Source organism: Diceros bicornis, chromosome 3 (assembly GCF_020826845.1).
Source record: "Diceros bicornis minor isolate mBicDic1 chromosome 3, mDicBic1.mat.cur, whole genome shotgun sequence".
Classification (NCBI taxonomy): Eukaryota; Metazoa; Chordata; class Mammalia; order Perissodactyla; family Rhinocerotidae; genus Diceros; species Diceros bicornis.
Window position 1 is genome coordinate 77,560,256 of NC_080742.1, and position 22,406 is coordinate 77,582,661.

The following is a 22,406-nucleotide window of genomic DNA, read 5'->3' on the forward strand; positions in this document are numbered from 1 at the left end:
GTAAGTTTTTTAAGTCAGGGAATTTTTGGAAAGACTCAGGGCATCAGTAAATTACTGTAAATTAGGTTTGGTCTTTAATTGTCAGGCGATTCCTTAGAAGCACTTAATACTTTTTGTTTGTAGTAGCCTAAATTGTTGCTTTTGGTGCCAAGCCTTAAAATCTACCTTTCTACTGTCCCTTACTATATAGATTCGCTCTCTATTCCCTTCTTAGGTATTCCCTTTATTCCATACCAGATGAAGCTATACTTCTCTGATGGGGTAGAGACTAGGTTGTCAAGAGTTTCCAGATGAGAACTAAGTCTATCTTTAATTTTGTGCCTCTAGAACATGGTAGATTAGTTCACTTATCCTCTTAACCATTCCAACCTTTGGGCTTTGCAGGTGAGCTGCGGTCTCTACGGGAGGAGATTTCCCTGTTAGAGCATGAGAAGGAAAGTGAACTTAAGGAAATAGAACAAGAGTTGCATTTGGCCCAGGCTGAAATCCAGAATCTGCGACAAGCAGCAGAGGATTCTGCGACTGAACATGAGAGTGACATAGCATCCCTGCAGGAGGATCTCTGCCGGATGCAGAATGAACTTGATGACATGGAGCGCATCCGGGGAGAGTATGAGATGGAGATCACCTCCCTCCGTGCAGAAATGGAAATGAAGAGCTCTGACCCATCCAATAGTTTAAGTCTCTCAGATTTCTCTGAGATGCAAGGTATGAGAGAGCAGGCCCTCCTCCTGATCTGTTAGTAGAGTCAAACAGAGGGAGATAGTGTGCAAGAAGATGGTGAATGGTCTTAGATCATGAATTGGGAACCTCTAGAAAAAACTTCCAGGTTGAATTCAAGACATTAAGGGAGAAAAACTTACCCAGATGTCACATAACCAGTCCTTAGTGGTGTAAGAAATGGCACCATGGAGATGTACTCTGAGAATTCTTCCTTGGAGAGCCATTGGGCATTTGTGGATTTGACTATGCTAAAACCCTTCCTGGGAAAGTTTCCAGTTCTGGGATGGGAGTACAGGGGCCTGTCACCTTGGGAAACTCTTCCTGCTGCTCTGGCATCGTGGTGCTTTGCCTGGGCTGCTTTTGGGGGACCTCTAATTCTGGTCCCAGGTCCCAGGATGCTAATTCTTAGGCTTCCCCGAAGCCCTCCCCAAAGTAGACGCTTTAGAGAGCAACAAATGAGAGCACAAGACAGCTGGAGAGGAAGAGAGGTTATTTCCAGTAATGCATGAGGTACTCAAATCTCAGAGCTCTGCTTTCAGAGAGTGAGTTTCCCAGCTAGTTGCTAGGATTCATGACATCAGAGAGTTTGCCTTTATTCTGAGGCTGGATTTATGATCTGGGTGTAATGGGAGGCCCTATATTAGGCCAGGTCAAGCAGGGGCAATCAACAAGGAAGCAAAAAATTGCAAGTTTTCCCAGCTCTAACAAGCCTCTCAAGAGCCTTTGGACTGGTGGTGCTAGGAGAGGGAGGCTAGCACAGTGGAAAGGCTTGGGCTGGAGTTAAACAGACCTGAGTTCAGAATCTCAGCTCTGCTCATTAGCAGGATGAACTTAGTCTGGTTATTATCTCTCTGAACCTCAGTGTCCACATCTGTAAAACATGGTTAATAAAACTTTATAGCTAGATGGGAACCTGTAACAGGAAAAGGACCAGATTTCTCTCAAAAGTCGAGAAATCTGAACAAAGTGTAGAGTTTAGTTAATAGTAATGTAGCAATGTTGATTCCTTAGACATGCCAAAGGTACCCACGGTAAGATGTTAACAATAGGGGAAACTAAGTAAGAACTCTCCCAGGGAATTCCACGTTATATTTGCAACTTTTCTGTAAATCTAAAACTATTGTAAAATTAAAAGTTTATTGGAAAAAAAAGAAAAGAAAACCTTTCAGGGTATTTGGAGGATTAAATGAAATGCCTAGCATGTTGAAAGCACTCACACACTGACTGAATCTAAGGCTGAAACCATTGAGTCTAATGCTTAGCGCATGGTTGGTTTTCATTAAAGATTAGTTTCCTTCCTTCCTTCCTTCTATGGTGATCTGCAGTATTCTAAGGACTTCTGACTGAAATAAAGAGGGAACATTAGAAGTGACTTTCAGGGTGTTGAATCTTACGGCAGGTAAGATAGACCTTGTGTTCTAAGTAGAGCAAGTTAGTGTCCTTTAAATGTCAGTAGAATTAGTATTCTAATAAGAGAGAAATAGTTCTTTTTTTTTGTTGTTTTTTTTGATGAGGAAGATCAGCCCTGAGCTAACATCCATGGCAATCCTCCTCTTTTTGCTGAGGAAGACCGGCTCTGAGCTAACATCTATTGCCAATCCTCCTTTTTTTTCCCCAAAGCCCCAGTAGGTTGTAGTATGTGATAGTTGCACATCCTTCTAGTTGCTGTATGTGGGACACTGCCTCAGCATGGCCAGACAAGTGGTGCGTCGGTGTGCACCCGGGATCCGAACTCAGGCCGCCAGTAGCAGAGTGCACGCGCTTAACTGCTAAGCCATGGGGCCAGCCCCGAGAAATAGTTCTTAATCATGAAGAAACAAAACAGATCTGGGCGTTTGTATCATTGCAGCACTAAAAATTGTTGGTACCTGGTACTTAGGGACATGTGCTAGAGCATTTCAGCCAGATCTCTGCTGATGCTTGAGGATGACATGTGAGTCTGGTTGGGATGGACTTTTCTGTTGAAGAGAAAAGGTCATTAGAAAGAATTCTTGACCACATGCAGTCCAGTGTATTCTGTGTGGTGATGGAGAAAGTAAAAGGACATTCAGGATGCCTGGACTGGCAGTGTGACGTCTGGCAGTTCATATCTCTCAGTTTTTGTACTAAAAGCGTAATAGGAAGGTAATCATAAACAGTTCAATGAGAACTTTAAATACAATAAAGCAAAACTTAATTAAAGCCCTTACAAGCTCCTAAAGTCTCCAGACTCTGCCTTGGTTAGGGTTTTGAAGATGAGCACACAGGGCAAATCTTCTGGAAGATGAAAAGAAGGGCAGCTACCTGAAAGAGGACAAAGGCCCATGGCAGTGTGGAATTTTCTGGGCCCTGTCGTCTAAGCCTCTGCATGTGGTATCTCTTCTGTATTTAGAAAAAGAGAAGCTATTCAGCCTTCTCCTATCAGCTTTCTAGGCAGGAAAATTGGGGCTGGTCACCACTGCTTCCTCCCTAGGATCTCACCTCTCTCCACTTGACCTCTGCAGAAGAATTGCGGCAACTGCGGGAACGCTACCGCTTCCTGAACGAGGAGTACCGGGCCCTGCAGGAGAGCAACAGCAGTCTCACAGGGCAGCTTGCAGACCTGGAGAGTGAGAGGTACAGCCAGGAGGCTAGTGGGCTCTGTAGGACTTTGCCTTGGGCTTTTCCCTGAGTAGAACTGGTGAAGACAGATGCCCGGCTAATGAGCCCTCCCTCTGCTCCTGGAAAGCCAGTCTTTTTCTTGGTATCCAAAGGATACAGATACATGCTTGCCTAGAAGCAAGCATGGGGATCCAACCCAATTATCTCAGGACTAGAGTTGAGTGAGTTCTAAAATTTAGTTTCTTCCATTCTAGGCATTGGGGGTCTGGTTTGTTCTGCCCTAGAGTAGATCAGAAGTGATTCCTTTATTGTCCACACAGACTTGATTCAGCCTAATAGCATCGTGCCTCCAGATTGGAGCTGGCTTAACACCAGGCCCAGCCTCGAGCCCAACTGGACTAGCAGTCTTAGGGTCTCCCAGAGCCTAACATGCTTTTGCAGACTCAGGTGCTGGGGACTTTTTCTCTAATCTTCTAAGTGTGTTTATTTGAGACGTAAATCACAATAGAAGGCTCCTTACCATCTTTTGCCTAAAATGAAAGCCTCAGGACCAAGCACACTTGACAGGTGATGCCAGCAGAGGTCTCTCCCAAACATGGCTCTGGGGTTCTGGATTACAGGACACGAAGAGCAACAGAAAGGTGGCTGGAGTCCCAAACACTAAAGAGTATGATGTCGGCAGAGTCTCAGACTTCAGAGATGGATTTCCTAGAGCCTGATCCTGAAACCCAGTTGTTGCGACAGCAGCTGCTGGGAGCTGAGGAGCAGATGCATGACATGCAGAACAAGGTAGGGAAAGGAAGGCACCTTTCACTCTGTCTCTTTTACCTTCTCCTGGCCTGCAGTAGAAACGTCTTCTTAGGCATGGGGCTGACAAAGGAGGCATGCACTATGGCAGGAGATAGTACTTTGGGGTCTTACTTGCTTGCCTGATGTAAATATTCCAATAAAAGGAATGCCATACTCTGCTCAAGCCTGTTCTTGGAGTGCACGTAGTACCCGTAGTAAATCAGCCTTCCTGTTCCGTTTCCGCACAGTGTAAGAAACTGTGTTGTGAGTTGCAAGAGCTACAGCATCATCACCGGGCCAGTGAGGAGGAGCAGAGACGGCTGCAGAGGGAGCTCAAGTGCGCACAGAATGAGCTGCTTCGGTTTCAGACTTGCCACAATGTCACCCAGGTAAACACTGTCAGGGGAAGGGCATTTGGGAAGGGCAGAAGGGCCTACATGGAGCTGCTGCTTCAGGGGAGAATGAATGCAGAGTAAGGGTGTGCTCTGCTGACTCTTGCCCTGCAACCAAGGGTACAGTCTACTGGTGACCAAATGGAGAAGTCGCATAGCATTGCATTCTAGAAATGGTAGTCATTATTGAGTACCTGCCTCAGAGAAGAAATGAAACGATAGACCTGTGGGAGCTCCTCAAGATGTCCGCATCTGGAAAAGAACCAAACTGGTCGGTAGAGGGGTCTGCTGTTTGTTGAGTGTAACTGTTCTACCTACATCCTCCCCACCACAGAACGAGGAGCTGAAGACCAGACTCTCTGCCCTGCAGCAAAAGTATGATGCTAGCCAGGATGAGCAGAATGAGCTGTTGAAGGTGCAACTACAACTTCAGACTGAGCTCCGGCAGCTCAAAGTCATGAAATCCACAGTCATAGAAAGCCAAAGTGAGAAGGTAACAGCACCCAGAAGTGAGGGGCAAGTTAGGTGCTAAGAGGTTTTGGGGAAGGTGGATAAGAGCAGAGAGTTAAAATACCTCGAGCTACCACCTGTGCAGCACCACAGGTGAAGAACTCCAGCCACCACTGAGTACTCTGTTAGATGAGAGGAAACCAGTAAGTGAAGGGCAGGGAGAAGTCGATTCTTAGACTGTCCGTGTTTGAGTGACTCAGGCAGAAGAGTGAGTGGGTTGAGGATCCCACATGTACTGCCCAAAGGCCCCCTCCACTATAGGAGTTACTGTGCCGGCTACAGAAGCTGCAGCTCCAGTACCAGAACATCATGTGTGAGAAGGATAAGCTGCAGGAAGTGCAGCAACAGCTGCGGGAGGACCTGCGGTACTATGAGGCAGAGGTGCAGCGCCTCAAGGACATCGTGGCCTCCTTCCAAGAGAGCAATGAGAAGGTAAAAGAAGCTTCAGGTGAGGGAGAATGTAGCAAGGTGGAGTCTTCTGTGAGAGAAACAGTGCAGAGGAGGAGTGGGAATGGTAGGAGTTCTATGGAGTGCATAGCTATTGGTGAGGGAGATAAAGAGGTGCTTAGTAGACAGGTGATCCCAGAGAGTCATGATGCTCTCAGTTTCCTTTGATTTTAAATCAGAAAATCAGCCTATAAGAAGGAAGCCCTTTCCCTTCCCCACCTCCCCAAAAAGGAAGCCCCAAAAGGACTCTGTGTAGAACCTAGCAGGGACTGGTCCATCTCGCGTAGCCCCCATTGGGACTGGACAGGACAGGGAGGATCCCCTTAGTCCTTGCCTGAGAGGAGAGAGTGCAGCCACAGGGGTTCCTGGGATGATGGCGAGGCCTACCTCCCCTGCCCCAGAACACAGAGATGCACGCCCAGCTTCAGGAGGCGAAGCGGCTATACCAAACCAGCAAGGATGAGCTGGAGCGACAGAAGCACATGTATGATCAGCTTGAGCAGGACCTCCTGCTCTACCAGCTGGAGCTGAAGCAGCTCAAGACCACCCAGCCCATCCTGGAGGACAAGGGAAAATGTGCCAATAAGGTAATTGTAATTAAGAGAGGTGAGATCTTCTAGGCGCTTCCTCTGGAGAAAGGAGGTATAAGGGCAAAAGATGAAGTCATCCACCCAAGGTGCTTGATGAGCTTCTGTCCACTCACAGCTAAGTGTGGCAAAGCAGGAAACAGAGGCAGACCATGCTGTTAACTTTAAAACAGTTTGCCTTGACCTTTAGCCCGAGCCACAGCTTAATGGATCAGTTCATCTGGATCCAGTCTGACCACCTGAAGGTTTTACACATGATTCCATATGTGTAGACATTTATACCTTGTTATTAGAACTGTAGTGATATCTTGTTATTTGTGGAGAAGAACATTCACATAGGCCCATACACACAACCATGATTGTTAGAACCAGGAAGAGAAGGTGCAGTTTTCAAATGAGGCAGATTGCAGATGCTCTTGTCAGATGGCGTGGTCTTGTGCCCGGAGCACTGATTGGGTATTAGAAGGACCTAGGTTCTTCCAGGATTTATTTGTGACTTCAGAGTAGTTAAGTTCTCTAAGCTTGAATTTTACCCTCTTTGAATTGAACAGAGTACTACTCTTATCTCACTTCCTTTTAGTAATAAATCCTGATAGTGGTAAATAAGGCCTTCCTCATTTTCTTTTTTTCCATAGTGTGTAAAATGTAAGTCGTTATTAGTTACTCTGTGTTGAGCACTTTCAGCTCCTGATCACTGATAGAAAATGCTAAGACGTTGAAGCATGATGGAGAAAAGGCACAAGATTCTCAAAAGATGGAGGAGCAAGTCACATTCTGCCAGAATACTCAGTAGCTCTTGCCACAGCCAACAGCAGGCTGTGTCCCCGGAGAAAGGCTTTCAGAAGACACAGAATTGGGCAGGTTATTTGGCCTGCCTCAACAGTCTTGCCTTTCTGCACCCAGGCTCACGTTTCCCTCTTCCTCCATTCCCACTCAGTTTAGGAGTCCAGGGGGCCCACGACTTGCTCTTCACTTCCTCTCCTAGTGGAAGAGACTATGGGAAGGGAGAAGCATGGTGGCGTACAGAGCTAGCTTTTTCTCTGGTTATGAAACGGCATTAAGATTAGTTTGATATTAGAAGATTTGGGTTTTTGGAATCATGGGATGATTTTGTCTTCTCAATCCAAATTCAACAATAGCTCATATTTTCCTGAAGATTTTAAAAGATGATGATGAAAAAAATGGGAAAAGCTAGGGTGAAATTAAGTCTTTATTGGTAAGGAGCATAATTAGGTATAAAAACAACTGGGGGTAATGAGAATAACAGGAACTAGAATTCCTAGCAGAGTGGGAAAATGGCATATACCAGAGGAAAGGGCCAGAGGAAAGGGAGGTGGGGAAATAAGAGGGGAGGGGCGTTGATTACACCCGCTCTCAAACTGCCCTCGGACGGGACTAGTAGATGAAATTTAGAGCACAGCCAAACAGCAGTCCCGAGCAGCCTGCTGGGTTCCCATTCAGCATCTAGGCCTGTCTGGGTGCAGTGTGGCTTGGGATGATCAGTCCAAGGTGACTGTACAGGGAGGGAGACCCTGGTGAACTAAAGAGGCAGGAGAGCACAGAAGTGCTCTGCTAGCCACACAGTGCAGGGAAATACCTTATAGAGTAACCACCCTTCCACACCTGCCCCATCCACAGTGTGATACAGTGCTGGCCAGACTGACAGAATTGCAGGAAAAGTACAAGGTCAGCCAGAAGGAGATGGGGCAACTGCAAATGGAGCAGTGTGAGCTCCTGGAGAATCAGAGGAGGATGCAGGAGGAGCAGGGCCAGCTGCAAGAAGAGCTGCACAGGCTCACGTTCCCGCTCCCCAGATCTGGTCTCTTCCATAAGGTAACCACAGCCAGGGAAGGGCTGCTAACTATGGAGAAGCTGCTTTGAGAAGCTTCCTAGGTGTGACTATACTGGGGAAAAATAAAAAGGTGGGGACTGAACTTCTTTTCTTAACCAACCATTCCTTTCTCACCAATCTCCTCAAACCAAAAGTTCAATATAGCTGATTAGCATTGTAAATCTTAAAATACATTTTATACTATGGAATCTGTCCAGCATTTTATATTTCGATATTTAGTCTATCTGGAGAAAATGTATTTGAAAGCACTGTATAAACTACAAAATATATCTAAACATACTTGATCATTACTACTCAACTAGCAGGTCTCCGTGGAAGGATTCCCCCTGTCCCAGAAGGGCTGTGCAGGGCCAACACAGAGATTCCTGAGGGAAGGGTGCCCAGCAGGAAGGAGGCAGAGGTCTTTCCACGTAACCACCATAGTTCCTGCCCGCTTCCTTCCACTCTACCTCACAGAGTCAGGAGCTACTCACAAAGTTACAAGACTTGTGCGAACTACAGCTGCTCTACCAAGGCATGCAGGAGGAGCAGAAAAAACTGATTCAGAATCAAGAATGTGTATTAAAAGAACAATTAGAGCTGCATGAAGAGCTACAACTTTTCAAAGAGTCTCGTTTCCGGAAAGTGTTGGAGAATCCTGAGGGTTCCAAATCGCCTAAGTCCTCAAAATGTGGTCATGACAAGGTAACCATAGCAAGAGGCAGGGAGATAGTTCTGGGGACAACAGCATGGCAGAGAAAGGGGCTCCACAGAAGGGTCAGGGTTAGGAAGGCCTGTTTGGCCAGGAGTAAGGATGAGACTAAAGCCTTACCCGTCCCCAGCCATGACCACTCTTGGGTTAATTAAGATGTGGCTGTAGATACAGCTTGAGGACCTCACCCAGATGCCCGCCCAATTGAAGCACTGGGAGCACTTAGAGTGGGGATGACCCACAAGTCTGTAATCTCCTGATAGATTGACTTAATCCCTTCAGCATATCGTTTTCCAGATGTGTAATGTCAACTTAGTGTTTATTTGGATTCCTTGGGAATGACTCTAAACATGTCATCCTTTTCTCATGAGCTGGTTGATAATTGAGAAGTATACTTTTCAGTGATCAAAATCTATAACCTTTTGGTGTTCTGTATGAGGCAAGTCTGGGGCCATTCATTTCCAAGGGAAGAATTCCTAGCATGTGGGGTTCTTGGTACTGACCACGCCTTCTTCTTTGGAACTTTGGTGGCAATAACAGCCAGGTCAGGGGTTAGACTAGAGAATCGATGGCGTCTCAAGCACCAGCAAGAGGTCACACCTCTGAGGTCACACTAGTGGAGGTTTCCATACACGTCTATTCAGGGCTGGGGGATGAATTTGGTCTGAGGTCTCAGTGGAGGCAAGGAAAAGCAGGTAGACAGTTTCATTTTAGGCTAAAGCTATTCATTCAGATATTAGCCTGGATGGGGAGATCCAGGGAATAGCAGAAATCTAAACGGTAAGATTTGATCAGATTCCAGGGGCGTCAGATTTCAGCTTGGATAACACAGAGACCAGGAGCCAGGTATAAAATATTTCCTTAACCGATCAAATCTCATCCTGGGCATCAGCAGCCAGGAAGCCAGGCCGAGAGGGCCTGGGACACATGCCCAGAGGCCAGATTCAGGAGGTACAGGGACTTGTAGTGAGACCTTGATTCCAAGTCCACATCTTCTGAGGAAGTAATTCTTCATGTGCTCACATTCAAGCCCAGGGCTGATTTTAGAATTGGGCGTTGGGGAGGGGACTGAGGCTAAAGGTCATGATAGTGAGTACATCTGACTGAGAAGAGGGTAGGGAAGGGAGCCAGAGTGATCTTGAGACCCACTCAGCTCTGCTTTAAGGACAGAGGGATGTACTGCAGCACAGAAACCAGCAGAAATGGCAGCCTGGAAATCCTGGAGTATCTGCCCTGGGAAGATTTTCCCCAGTGAGCAAGAAACTGACACATGCCAGTTACTTGTAGACTAAGTCCAAGACCTAGGCTGTGGTGAGACTGGAGTGTGTAGGTGTGCAGTTTTCTCAAGTGTGCTCTCAGACATCTGCGCCAGGAGGCGCGCGGCAGTGTCTAGAGTAACGCTGATGTCTCCCCACCCTACGCCCGGCAGTCCAAGACGATCATCGCCCAGATGCAGGCTCTGCAGGAGCTGTACGAGGCCAGTCAGACTGAGCAGGAGCTGCTGCAGCAGGAGCAGGAGAGGCTCCTAGAGGAGCGGAAGAGGCTGCAGGCCGACTTACAGCTCTGCCTGGAAGAAATGCAGTTGCTCCAAGTCCAGTCCCCCTCTATAAAAATGAGCCTTGAGTCCTACAAGAAGAGTTACGATAGCATGGCCCCCAGCAGCGAGAATTGTCACAAGAGTTATGGTAGCAGCGTTGATGACAGCGAGAGCTATCACAGGAGTTACAGTAGCACCCAGGCCAGCGACGAGAGCCTTCTCAAGAGCTATGGCAGTAGTACCAGTACCAGTGAGACCTGTGAGAAGAGTTACCGCACCAGCAGCAGCAGCGTCACCTATAAGAAGAGTTATGGCAGCAGCAGTAACTCTGACACCTGTCACAAGAGTTACATCAGCAGCAGCACTGATGACGAACCTGCTGAGCCTGAAGATATAGAGGTAATAGTAGGCAGATGACAGGCCTGACAGGGAAAGAAGGTTCTTGTCTTATTAAGCAATAAGTCACCAGGGGAAGGGCACAAGAAGTGAGGTGGGCAATGGGGTCAGAGCTGAGCTGGGTAACTTACTGGAAATGAATGAGGCAGTCTGCCCATCTAATATGGAGATGCTTCCATCTGGATGGAAGTCCAAGATTCGGGACTTTTCATCAACACAGTCATCTCACTGTTTATGGGAAGAAATGCAGTATTCTCCCTGGGTAGCTTCAGATCCTTGTGGCCGTTGTTTTGTACCCAAGAAAGGGCCTAGCAAAGAGAGTGGGTGGAGGGCAGGTGCTTCTCAGGGTGCCGTCATTACCCCCTGCCCTCCACAGCACTTTGAGGACATGGTTGCCAAGGTGTTGATCAAGCTGCAGGGAGTGCAGGCCATGTACCAGCTCAGCCAGGAGGAGCATGACCAGCTGCAAGAGCGGATGAAAAAGCTGCTGGACAAGCAGAGGGAGCTGAAGGAAGAGCTGGAGGCCTGTGAAAAGGAATTCAAGGAGTGCATGGAATGTCTGGAGAAGCCTGTTACCTCCCAAAATGACAAGAATGAGGTAACTGCTGTCAGGGGGGTGGGGCTTCTTCTAGGAGTCCCTAGAGCCAGTGGAGGTCATAGGTATTTCAGAGAGGCTGAAGAGAGAGGGACAGAGCTCACCACCAGCTCTGCATAGATGCCCTCTTCCTGGTCACAGGGACAGAGCAGGGACTGAGTCCCAGGAGGCTGGGCGGTCCACTGCATCCCTGAGGGACATTTCTCAGGTGCCCACCATGCTGGCATTTACTGATCATCAAGACTCTGAATAATTTTTCTCTTTTTCCTTTTGCCACCTCTATCCTCTCTTTTCCTCTGTCCTAGAGCACTTCTATAGAGTTGTATTTTTTCACTTGCCAGTTTTCTTTAGTTATTTTATGTGTATTTGTCTTGTATCTCTAACTGGATTACAAGCACCTCAATGACAGGGCCATATCTCCTTCTTTTAGATCTCTCATAATGCTAAGAAGAGTGCTCTGCATCCATTAGAAATGGGACAGAAGGCATTGTCTCTGGCCAAGAGTAGTCCACAGTCCAGTGGGGGTCACTGTGTATGCGTGGGAGAGGTTCAGAGAGCAATAAACACATGGGCCTAGGTTGCTTAATATTGGTACCTACCGAGGAGGCCATGATGTGCTGCCAGAAGACAGGAAAGACAAAACCAGAGATTAGGGAGCAAGGTTGGAACTTGCCTCTGTTTCCAGGGCAAGGTGCAGGAGCCCAGGTTTACTCTCGGGAATGTACAACACACTTCCTTAGGTGATTGTACCTGTTAGAGAAATAGCTTGGGTGAAGTAGGAGTTCCCATCAAAAACAACTGTAAAGTAAAGCCCCGAGCTGCAGAAGGGGTAGCCGTTTAGTTATTCCCTAGACAGGTCACAGTAAAACATAATTTAAATCGTCCTTTTTTGAGCATGTCAGATGTAAATCAGGTGCCTCAAGTTAGGGAGAAACTCTTTATAAACTGCTTTAGAGGCTCGTTTTCCATGGTTGAATGTTTTCTTTATTGTCCACTTCCCCATAGGCTTTAGCAGGGACATTTCTGAGGTGGTGACCCCCAGGCAGGGTCCAGGTTGCCCACGTAGGCCCAACTGGGGGTAACCGGCCCTCCACTACCAACAGATCAAAGACCTGCAGACCAAGCTGCGGGAGCTGCAGCTGCAGTACCAGGCTAGTATGGACGAGCAGGGCCGGCTCTTGGCAGTGCAGGAGCAGTTGGAGGGGCAGCTGCAGTGCTGCCAGGAAGAGCTTCGCCAGCTCAAAGAGAAGAGGTCCTCTGTTACCAAAGAAACCAAGGGAAAGAACGGCAATAAGAACATGAACAGGAATGCCAATGGGGTTAAAAATAAAAAGGTGACCAAGCCATGCCTGGACAGTCCTGAGGGCAGCTTTGAGACCAGAAAGGTGAGTAGTAACCTTAGTGGCCAGATAAGCAGAAAGGTAGAGGAGATCCTGGGAAGAAAAATCATCTCCACTGCCATTCCGACCAGGTAAGGTATTTGTAGAGAAGCTTCTGGTATCTTGAACATGTCTAGAGTAGTTCCATCTTAGGAGCAATTTGGTACTCCCTTTTCCTGTGAAGTTAAGGGGAGAGTGGCATACAGACACTCCTCCCTGGAGTTACAGCCTGAAAGGACCACAGCCCCTAGGCTGGACGACTGCTTCAGTTAGCCCAGCCCAATTTTCTGGAGCCCCTGTTCTTCCCGGGTCACATGCCCCAGAGAGGGATTTAATCAAAGCAGTTGTGTACACATAAGTGAAAGAGGATGGGGTAAGATAGGAGTCGCCATGCAGGGGTAGGAAGCAGCAGTTGAGGTGCAGAGCTCAAGAATCTTTAGCTCTGATAGCTATCTGAAATGGCTAATGGCCAGATGGATGTATCAGTCCAGAGGGGCTGGGTGTGACTGCCCTCCACACTGTGCACAGGGAGATCGACTTAGTCCCAGAATACAGTGCTGCCCACGCACTGTGGCATGCTGGGAAGCAGAGTGTTCTTGAGATAGGTCAGCATTGTCAAGAGGGTAGGAATCTTTGCAGGTAACAGCATCCCCCATCCTGCCCTGCCTCCACCCCACAGAGTCTGGAGGTGGTGCTGTACTACAAGGCCAGCCACAAAGATTTAGATGAACTAGCAAAAGAGGAAAAGAAAGAGGAAATGGACGACCAAAAGAAGGAGGAAATGGAAGAGGAAACGAAGGAGGAGTCCTGGGAAGAACTAGTTTCTGAGCCACCAGATCCTGTAGAGATTAAGTCCACAGAAGATCCAGAGGAGGGACAAGAAGAGTTCCAAGACCAGGAGGGCAAGGAAGAAGACAACGAAGATGAAGAAGATGATGACTCTTGCCCTGAAGCTTCAGAGGAAAACAACCCCCTCAAACTTTCTGAGAGCAATAAGGTAACCGCAGCCAAAGGCTGGATCAAGTGGGAAGTGGGCTCTTGGGCCAAGGTACCCCAGTGTTCAGGGGTGACCAGCCCTAGGATGGACTCCTACAAGAGTAGAAGCCAGCAAGCTCTGAGCCATAGCACTCGGGGAAAGTGGAAATGGAGACGGGACTGGAGAGAGCAGTCTCTCTGCAGGAAATGGTAGGCTTAGACCAATTTGCTGTGGAACTGTCTCACAAAGACCACCTTTTCTGGGAACCAAGGTGGGGTCATTGGAGTCTTACCTCTTTTTTTTGTGTGTGTGTGTGTGTGAGGAGATCAGCCCTGAGCTAACATACGCCAATCCTCCTCTTTTTTTTTTGCTGAGGAAGACGGCCCTGGGCTAACATCCATGCCCATCTTCCTCCACTTTATATGGGACGCCGCCACAGCATGGCTTACCAAGCAGTGCATCGGTGCGCGCCCGGGATCCGAACCAGCGAACCCCGGGCCGCCGCAGCGGAGCGCGCGCACTTAACCGCTTGCGCCACCGGGCCAGCCCCAGGAGTCTTACCTCTTTTCATTTACATGCTAGCCCTTGTTACTTATGTCTGGAGGGCTCTTCACTCTCCCCTTAGCACTGCACTAAGGACACTGACAGTGCAAGGCCTTCTTCAGGGCATTTCTGTCAGCCTGGGCAAGTCACTCAGTCCCGCTTTCCCATGGTGCCCTCTTAGGTTTGACCTTTGTTGTTGCTGTTAGGTGTCTGGGGAGGCTGGTGTCGCCCACTGAGCTCTATATATTACAGAGCATGAAGGTAGGGGCTGGGGATGATCAGAAGTGATAGTCAAAATATTTCAGTCTGTACAGCAGGAGCATTGACCAGTCCAGGGGGACCAGCCAGAGGGCTAACCCCTAAGTTACTGGATCTTGAAAAGTTGGGTGGGAGTATCCTGGATAATTTACAACTGTGCGAAAGTATTTCTGTATTTTAACAACTGGTACATCTGTACAGGTACGTACCCCTGAATTCCTGTCCCGGTTGAGGATAACTGGGGGCTCTGGTTCCCTGAGGAGTTTGAGTACTTCTTGAATAAATCTGCAGTTTACAGTACAGGTTCTTTCTGTCCCTCTAAACACCGGGGAAGAAAACAAGTCTTTTGTGGTGGGGTGTCCCAGTCAACTCTAAGGATATCTGGAATTTTCCGGCAGTTGAGTCTGCAGCACTGGCTAAGGATCCAGCGTGCAGGTGTCTGTTAACCCTGTGGCAGAGAACCATTACTTAGGATGTGAAAACTAGGAGCAGCCGCTCTTGCCCAGTGTTATATTGCTTTGAATTCGTCATATTCTACCACATGCTGGGTCAGAGCCTCATAGATTTCCTTGCCTTGAGTGCTACATTTCTAAACGCCAGACCTGATTTTTCTACGTCAAAGTCAAGCACATTCATTATGTCTCCATATGGAGGTCCCTTTGCCCCAGTGAGTCCTGCATCTTTTGCTGGCAACTCTACTGGCATATGTGTTACCACCTTCAAACTCAGTTTCTCTCTGGAAGATTATTGCGTCAAAGAACTAGCCCTTCTCCATTGTTAGCTTGTTTTAGTGCATTTTGTCTCACAATGACAGCATTAGACTTCTAGGGGATCACAGGGACCAGAGCCCAGAACACTGAGACTTGGTGGAAAGCAGCCAGAACAAGTGGGCTAACAGGCACAGGTGGCCTGGCAGGAGACTAGCTCTTCCTAGGGTGACCCAGGCAAAGTATACCTCCTTCTTTCATCTCAGAGAGCCCAGCTTTACTCTCTGGAGCTTTACTTTTCTAGAGTTAGTGACTTACAAGAAAGGTCTAAGTGCAAATAAGCCCTACTTGACAAGGTATGAGAGGATATGACAAGCCAGAAAATGACCCAGCACCTGATTTGGAGCTAAGCTGCTGCCTAACCCATTCAGTTTTGCATCTCCTACAGGCTTCCAGTGGGAAGAACCAGGCCCAGGTGGCAGAGAAGAAACTGCTGCTCTGACTTACCTGTTGTTTAACCTCTTGATCTCTTTCTCTTTTCCCTTTGTTTTCTCATCTTCATTATCTGTTGGATTCATGTGTTTATGTCTTTTTATACCACCTCTCATCTCCTGGTCTCTCCTCGTGCTTCTTTCTCATTTGATATGTTGCAGCCATCCCCTGCCCCCAATCCCCCCATCTTCTCCTTGCCTCTCGTAGGCCTGGTGGTCATATCGGCTTTGCTCTGGTGCTGGTGGGCTGAGACGTCGTCCTAACGCAGGTACTGGTATTGCGTCCTCTCCTGAGGGATACAGGGAGGTGCAGGTTGCCCTGGCCTCTCCTCTTCCCCTTTTCTCTCAGCTGCTTGCTTCTTGCTGTTGCCATTTTACAACAGATGATACTTGGGTCTGAGTTTTAGCCCTGGCTTTTCCTTGGGCTATTGCAAAGTCCGTAACATCTCTGAGCATGTCTTCCTAATACGTAGGGAGTTGGAAGGCTTACCATTGACATGATTTGAGTTTCTGTCTTCTGGCTGGGAGAAATTTGGATGATCTCTGTTGCTACTTTCAAAGCTGCCTGACTACTGCTGATGAGCTGGCGTTTGTCCGCAAGGCCAGCCTGGGTGCTCTTTGTCTTTGCTTAGCCCCAGAGCCAAGCTCTCACCACTGTTGCTGCCCAGATGGCAAAGTTAGGAATCACTGCCTCCCACACTGGGTGAGAGAGGGGGTCTGGAGAGCTGTGACTCCTGGGGCATTTGTATGAGGGCAGCGTCAGTTCATCCTTCAACCTTGGCAAAACCCCTACCATATTATATACTTTTTGCTGAAAAGTCCTCTGGTTTGGGACTTCTGGTCTCTAGAAAAGTCAGAACACGAATGCCAGGAAATATTTGGTAGTTCTCTGTTTATCCCTGGTGGGGGTCAGATTTTATTGTAATTGGCTTCCCAAGCTAGGCTTTCTGGAGAGAATGTGGTATTGGTGAAAAGTTTCCACTAACCAGAGATGCAAGTGTTCTCAGGGAATCAAGGCTGATATATTCTGGGCACCTTCCAGTTGGCCTCAGTCCATGTAATCTGGTCTGTCAACAGGATACCAAATTCAGGAGGCAGAATGTGGTCTTATGGCCCAAGGTAAAACCTGCCTTCTGGAGCCCACAAACTGTTCTCTCTTGACCTGTTTTGGCTCCTTTCTCATGCTCTCCCTGCTGCTCCCACCCCCCACCTGCTCTTCTCACATCCCTGTAAGTGGAGTGTAGTCGGCTTACTGCACAGCTTCAGAGTGGCAGCGGAAGCATTTCTTGGTAGCACTTACACCATTTCCTTTTCTCTCCTTCCTTTTTTCCCTCTCACTTTTTTTCCCCTCTTCAACCCTTCTCCTTTCTTCTTAGTTACTCCCCACAGACAGTTTTTAACTCCTTTAGTGACAGGGGTCTCTCCCTATACCTGTTCATCTCCTGCACACTCCCAGATTTCTGAGTCCCTTTGGGATGAGACCCAAAGCATTCAGCCATAACCTTTCACCAGCTCAAACTCAGCCAAGCCCAAACCCTTACAATTAGTGAGAGGCAGGAAATCCTGGGTAAGGGTCTTCCTGGGGGAGCCTGTTATGCCCAGAGCCTGGCTACACTCCGATACGCAGCTCCCCATCCAGGAATTGAGGCAGCATAGTAGGGTAGAAAGTGTGGCTGACGGTGGTCAGAGAACTTGGGTGAATCTGTCTCTACTTCTTAGCTTTGTCCCAGTGGGCAAAATGCATAATCTGAACATTAGTTTCTTCAAATGTAAGCAAAGGATGATAAAACCTCTGCCTTCCTCATGTGAGGATCGGATGAGTCCATGTATATAAAAGTACTCTATGAATGATAAAACACCGTATAAATAATAAAAAGAGCATACACTTAGTATATAACACATGCTATGTGCCAGGCAGTGTTCTAATCGCCTTCCCTGTGTTTACTCATTTAATCCTTGCAACAACCCCATGAGGTAGCTATTATTATTATCATTTTATATGTGATAAAACCAAGGTATACAGAGGTTAAGTAACCAGCCAGGAAATTGTGAATCAGATTCTAAGGACTCAACATTAGCAACAGATAAAATTCCAATCCTGTTTCCCCTTATCATCTCTCCTTATTTTGAGCAATTCTCCTTGGTTGCTTCCAAGTAATTAGGAAGACACCATACTTCTCTTTAGGCAGCCTCGGATCACATTAGCTCTCTTGATAGTTAATATCACATTGTTAACTTATATCATGTATTATTTATAAAACCCCTTTGCACACTGCATATGCTAGGCCCCTTCTCCCCATTCTCTACCTGCAGTTGATTTTTTGGAGCCAAGGCAGAATTTTCCATTCATCTTTATTAGAGATCATCCATTGATCTAACCTGTGAAGTTTGTTGTTTTTTTTTAAATCTTGACTGTGTGGTTTCAAAATATTCACTTTCCCCACCAGCTTCACATAATCCTCAGGGATGACAAGCCCACCTTCATATCTTCATCCACGGTCCAGATGAGGGCCGAGCCTCTAGAGTGTCGTCTCTGCAGGCTGTTTCATCCAGTTCATTGGTCGCTGAACAAATGGTCATACAACAAACTGGGCTGTCATCCTACTCTTCTGTCCTCACATTCTCTTCAAGGATATCATGGAAAATCTTGTCAAACACCTTAAGTCCAAAAACATGATTTTCTTGATCTGTCAATTTAGTAACCAGTCTGAAAGGAAAGCCTTACTCCTTTGGGACACCCAGTCCAGCCCTTTACTCAACAGTTCTAGAATCTTGCCTCTGCCTGGTATAAAGGGCACCAGTTCACATTTATGGGTTTCAGCTCTTTCCTCCTTTAAGAACATCAGACTGACATTTTTAGCAATGTGCGTTAGGATATCAGCATCTGAGCATGTAAATATTTTTTCCAACTCCCTTTTCAGTTATTTTCTTACATAAATTACTCTGTATATCTACCTCCAACATCATTTTGCTTTCCATTTCATATCTTCTGTTCTTCTTAGTAACTATTTCTACAAATGTAGGAGATTTTCTTTGCTCTTTATAGTTGGCTTAAAATCTTTTTAGATCCATTATTCTCTGAGCAAATGCATTCTTAACATTAATGGGTTATACTCCATCCTTACCTAAAACCATCCTTCTGTTTGTTACTTTATGCCATAGCTTATGATTCAGAACCCAAATTCTGTCTTTCAAGTAATACAGTAAAAAAAAAATAGGAACTGTTTCCCCAAGCATGTATTTTCTTGTTTAAGATTTCATGTTCCCTAAATGATGCTTTTTTGTTGTCCCACAAACCAACAGAATTTGCTATGGTCAGCAGTCTGGAAGCCTCAGCACACTCTAGCACATGCCCAGGAAGTCAGTCAACACACCAGTGACTGGAGGTGTTTTAATGACCCTGGCTTTTGCCTCCCAGGGCCAGTGACTGGCTTCCTTGAATTTCCTTGAACCAACATCATTCTCCTTAAAAGGTTTGGGCCACCTCAGAGCCTCATATTTGCCTGCACCCTGTGGTGCACTTTCTTCACAGTCTTATCATCCTCTTGACTCTGAGTTCATTTCTTCTCCATAAAGCTAATGAGGTGCTGCTGCTTATCCCAAAGGCCCAAATTTACCTTCTTTTTCTTGCCATGACATCTGATCCTTTCTCATTGCAACCACTTGGATACTCTTTGAAGTCTGGCTCCGGAGCTTGCCTTCACACACAGGAACTGGTATTCTCATCCCATGGGGCGTGAACACAGGCAGTCACCTCAGGTGATACACATGGTGTTGTTCCAGATATCTAGTGGTGCCAGGACTAAGACCACATTGTCTCCAGCGGTTACTCAGGAGGTAAGAGGGACTTGATGATGATGTTCCTGAGGTGTCTCTCCAGCACCAGTAGGCAGGGGATCTCTGGCTTAGGGAAGAGTTCAGAAGGCTGGGCACTCACCATTTGTCTTTGGTCCCCACAGAACATGTTTGGGATGTGGAAGCCTATGGTGTTCTTGGCTATTGCAGCTGTGGCTCTGTATGTGTTACCCAACATGCGACAGCAGGAGACAGAGTTCTGCCTCATGGAGTGATGGCAGACCTGGGCCAGCTGAGGGGGCAGATCCCTGGTGGCCACTACCCCAACTTTGGGCAGGACACACTGTGCCAGAGCCCCCGCCCCACCCATATGTCCCACATGTTCCCATCTCCTTAGCCTCAGTCACCCAGGCTGGAAAGGCTTTTGGGGAGCTGCTGGCTCCCGTCTCCTGCCTTGTATAAGAACCTGGGTTCCTTGTAATTAAATATCAACCTAATTACATGAGACTGCTTGGCTTTTTATTTGTTAAATACCTCACAACACAACCAGAACAAAATGGTTCCCCTTTGATCATTTACCTCACATAAAGGTCTGGCCCCTAAATATGATTTCTCAGCCTACAAATGACCTCAGAAATGAGGCTGGCTCCTGTGCTGCCAGCTGAATCACAGATGGATTGGTCTGTACATATTAACCTTATCTCAAGGAACTCACCTGAGTACAGAGAAGTGGAATGAACTGGGTACTTTGTGTGAGGAGGGCCAAATGATCTGCCCTTAGGATCTTTGCCCACACCCATCTACTGTGAGAAGGACACCCTGAGAAGATCTGCATGTGAGCCTGCGTGGCTTGGTCCTTATGATTTCTGAAGGGATTTGCTCTCAGAGATGCCTTATTAATCACTCAGGGTCCTGGCAGTAAACACTCAAAAGCTTTAACTGATGAATGTTTAATGAAGGGACTGTGTACAGAAGGCAGAGTTAGGAGAACCAACAAGGAATAGCAAAGTCCAGCAGCACCAGCAACAGTGGGAAGTGGCTACCGTCCCAGGCCTGAAGGGGAAAAGGGAGGTAGCAAGAGCTGGGGGTCTGAACAGGGGCCCCAGACACACATGGTGGCCACAGGGGGATGCGGCCCTTGTCAGAGCCCTAATGAAGTGGGGAGTCTATGTACTCCTCCACCCTCTCTTCCCACCTGCCAGTTTCCTGTTGGTGCCTCTCATTGGCTGATCCCCACTGGCAGCCAGAGAACAGAGGTGCCCAGGTGATGTAATCTTTCAGGGTCAGCCTCCTGGAGCAGAGGCAGGGAACTGAGAATGGATCTAAGTGGGGACAAGCAGAATGATGAGGATAATTTACGAGTGTCCTTGCATACCTTCATTCCTGTGGAAACATTTGTTATTGGTTTTTCTCATCATGAATGTTTCTTATGAAAGCCCCCAAGTGTATTCATAAGCCACAGTGGACAGAATGGACCCCATGACTGCTGGCTTCCTAGGACCCCTCTCTCTGCCTCCTTTCCAGTTTGTTTCATTCACCCAAATATCCAAAGCAACACATACCTATAGGATGTGTACTGTGGTGGGCACTGCTGAGCACTAAATGGATTCATTTCTTCTCCAGCCTTTTCTTAGGGAGAGTAGCAAGGACATTTAGAATTAGGAGATTTTAAAATTGTGTGCAGCCCAGAAGAGTGACAAGGCTGAACTGGGAGTGCATCCTAGCAGGCCTGGGGCCAGTGCTGAAATCATGACCAGCCCCTATAACAGAGCTGCACCTGGGCAGATTGAAGGCAGTGCCACCCATTCTTTTACCTCCCTCTAAATGACTCCTCTTTGAAGACAGCACTGATTTAGGGGGCCCTAGCCCCTTGTTATTTAAAAAGTATGGTCCATGGACCAGCAGCATCAGCATTGTTAGCTTGTTAGAAAGGCAGAATGTCAGGCCCCACCTCAGACCTACTGACACAGAATCTGCATTTTAACAAGATCCCCTGTTGAGCCATATACACAATAAAATTTGAGAAGCACTACCCTCGGTTATATTCGATTGTGTGTTCTCAGTTGTAACCTAATTGAAGAAATTCCTTCACAACCCCCTTGGCCACTGGCCGCTTGCAGTTGAGTGTAGTGAGACCCTGCTTATTATCCACTTACTCCGGCCACCAGTTGGCTGGAGAATATATGTGGTGGAAAGGACTGGAAGATTACCTACCACCGGGGATCACTGGTTTAACTTGGAATTAGAAGCCAAGATGGAGGTCATAATCTGGTAGGCAGTGGGCCCCCACTCAGGACTTTATCTAGTCCTTGCCAGACCCGAACCTAGAACCTGGGCAATGACAGGAATGTGTTCGGTTTGCTTAGAATACAGAGCTCTTCCCTTTAGGACACTGGCCCCTGTTGGCTCATTTTAGATGGCCATCCTCTTCATTGGTTTGGGCTTTGTGCCTCCTGGTCTTGTTGATACACTGTTACCAGAGTAGATTAAAGAGGTCTCTGTTTTGAATGTGCAACACTTGCTTGAGCTAGCTCTAAGTCTCTAGTGGCGTCTCTGAGAAGCCACAGGCAGACACACCCCCAGGCAGAGGTACAGATAGAACCAAAGACTCAAAACACCTTCAGGGGCCTTCATCTCCCCCCTCTACTACCCTCTGCGTAACTACTTCCTTTCTGCTTTCTCCCTGCACAACGGCCCCCTCTGCTTTCCCTTCCCAGGCCACATGGTAGCCCACACCACCTGCCACTCCTGTCAAGGACCAGCTGCTATTGGGGGGCAGGGTGGGTTCTAAAGATCAGAAGTACTCTGGTTCTGATTCTGGCAGGTGGAGTGTTAGGATGCAGGGAAGGGAAGAGGGGAGCAGTGTGGAGATCCTGGCAGTGGACTCTACAGGGGATGGAGACAGAGCCATGAGGAAGGCCTAGCTCACCAGAACCCACATGGTCCTGAACATAGCAGTAGAAGAAGCAAACTTACTTTTTTCTGATCACTTATTAGCTGCCAGGCACACATAAAATGTTAATCATTTTATATGTTATCTCCTTTCATCTTCACACATAAAAAATTAACTCCATTTTACAGATGAGGAAACTGAGGCAAACAAGTTACATTACCTGTCCAAGATTAGAGAGCTAGAGTGAAGAGGCTGAATTCAGCCT

At 47.3% G+C, this 22,406-nt stretch overlaps 1 protein-coding gene across 1 annotated transcript in view; it reads left to right on the plus strand.

Annotated features, from left to right (window-relative positions):
* The window catches only part of CCDC136 (coiled-coil domain containing 136), a 28,333-nt gene extending 8,591 nt beyond the window's left edge, over nt 1-19,742 (plus strand). The window contains 17 exon segments of the mRNA XM_058529499.1: nt 385-708; nt 3,207-3,318; nt 3,924-4,092; nt 4,341-4,481; nt 4,819-4,977; nt 5,256-5,426; nt 5,843-6,028; nt 7,667-7,861; nt 8,337-8,564; nt 10,001-10,507; nt 10,881-11,102; nt 12,203-12,484; nt 13,158-13,475; nt 15,662-15,722; nt 19,413-19,565; nt 19,568-19,602; nt 19,604-19,742. Of these exon segments, the coding sequence (XP_058385482.1) occupies nt 385-708; nt 3,207-3,318; nt 3,924-4,092; nt 4,341-4,481; nt 4,819-4,977; nt 5,256-5,426; nt 5,843-6,028; nt 7,667-7,861; nt 8,337-8,564; nt 10,001-10,507; nt 10,881-11,102; nt 12,203-12,484; nt 13,158-13,475; nt 15,662-15,722; nt 19,413-19,565; nt 19,568-19,602; nt 19,604-19,645 (3,305 nt within the window). The 3' untranslated portion in view covers nt 19,646-19,742.
* Nucleotides 19,743-22,406: the final 2,664 nt, after the last annotated feature.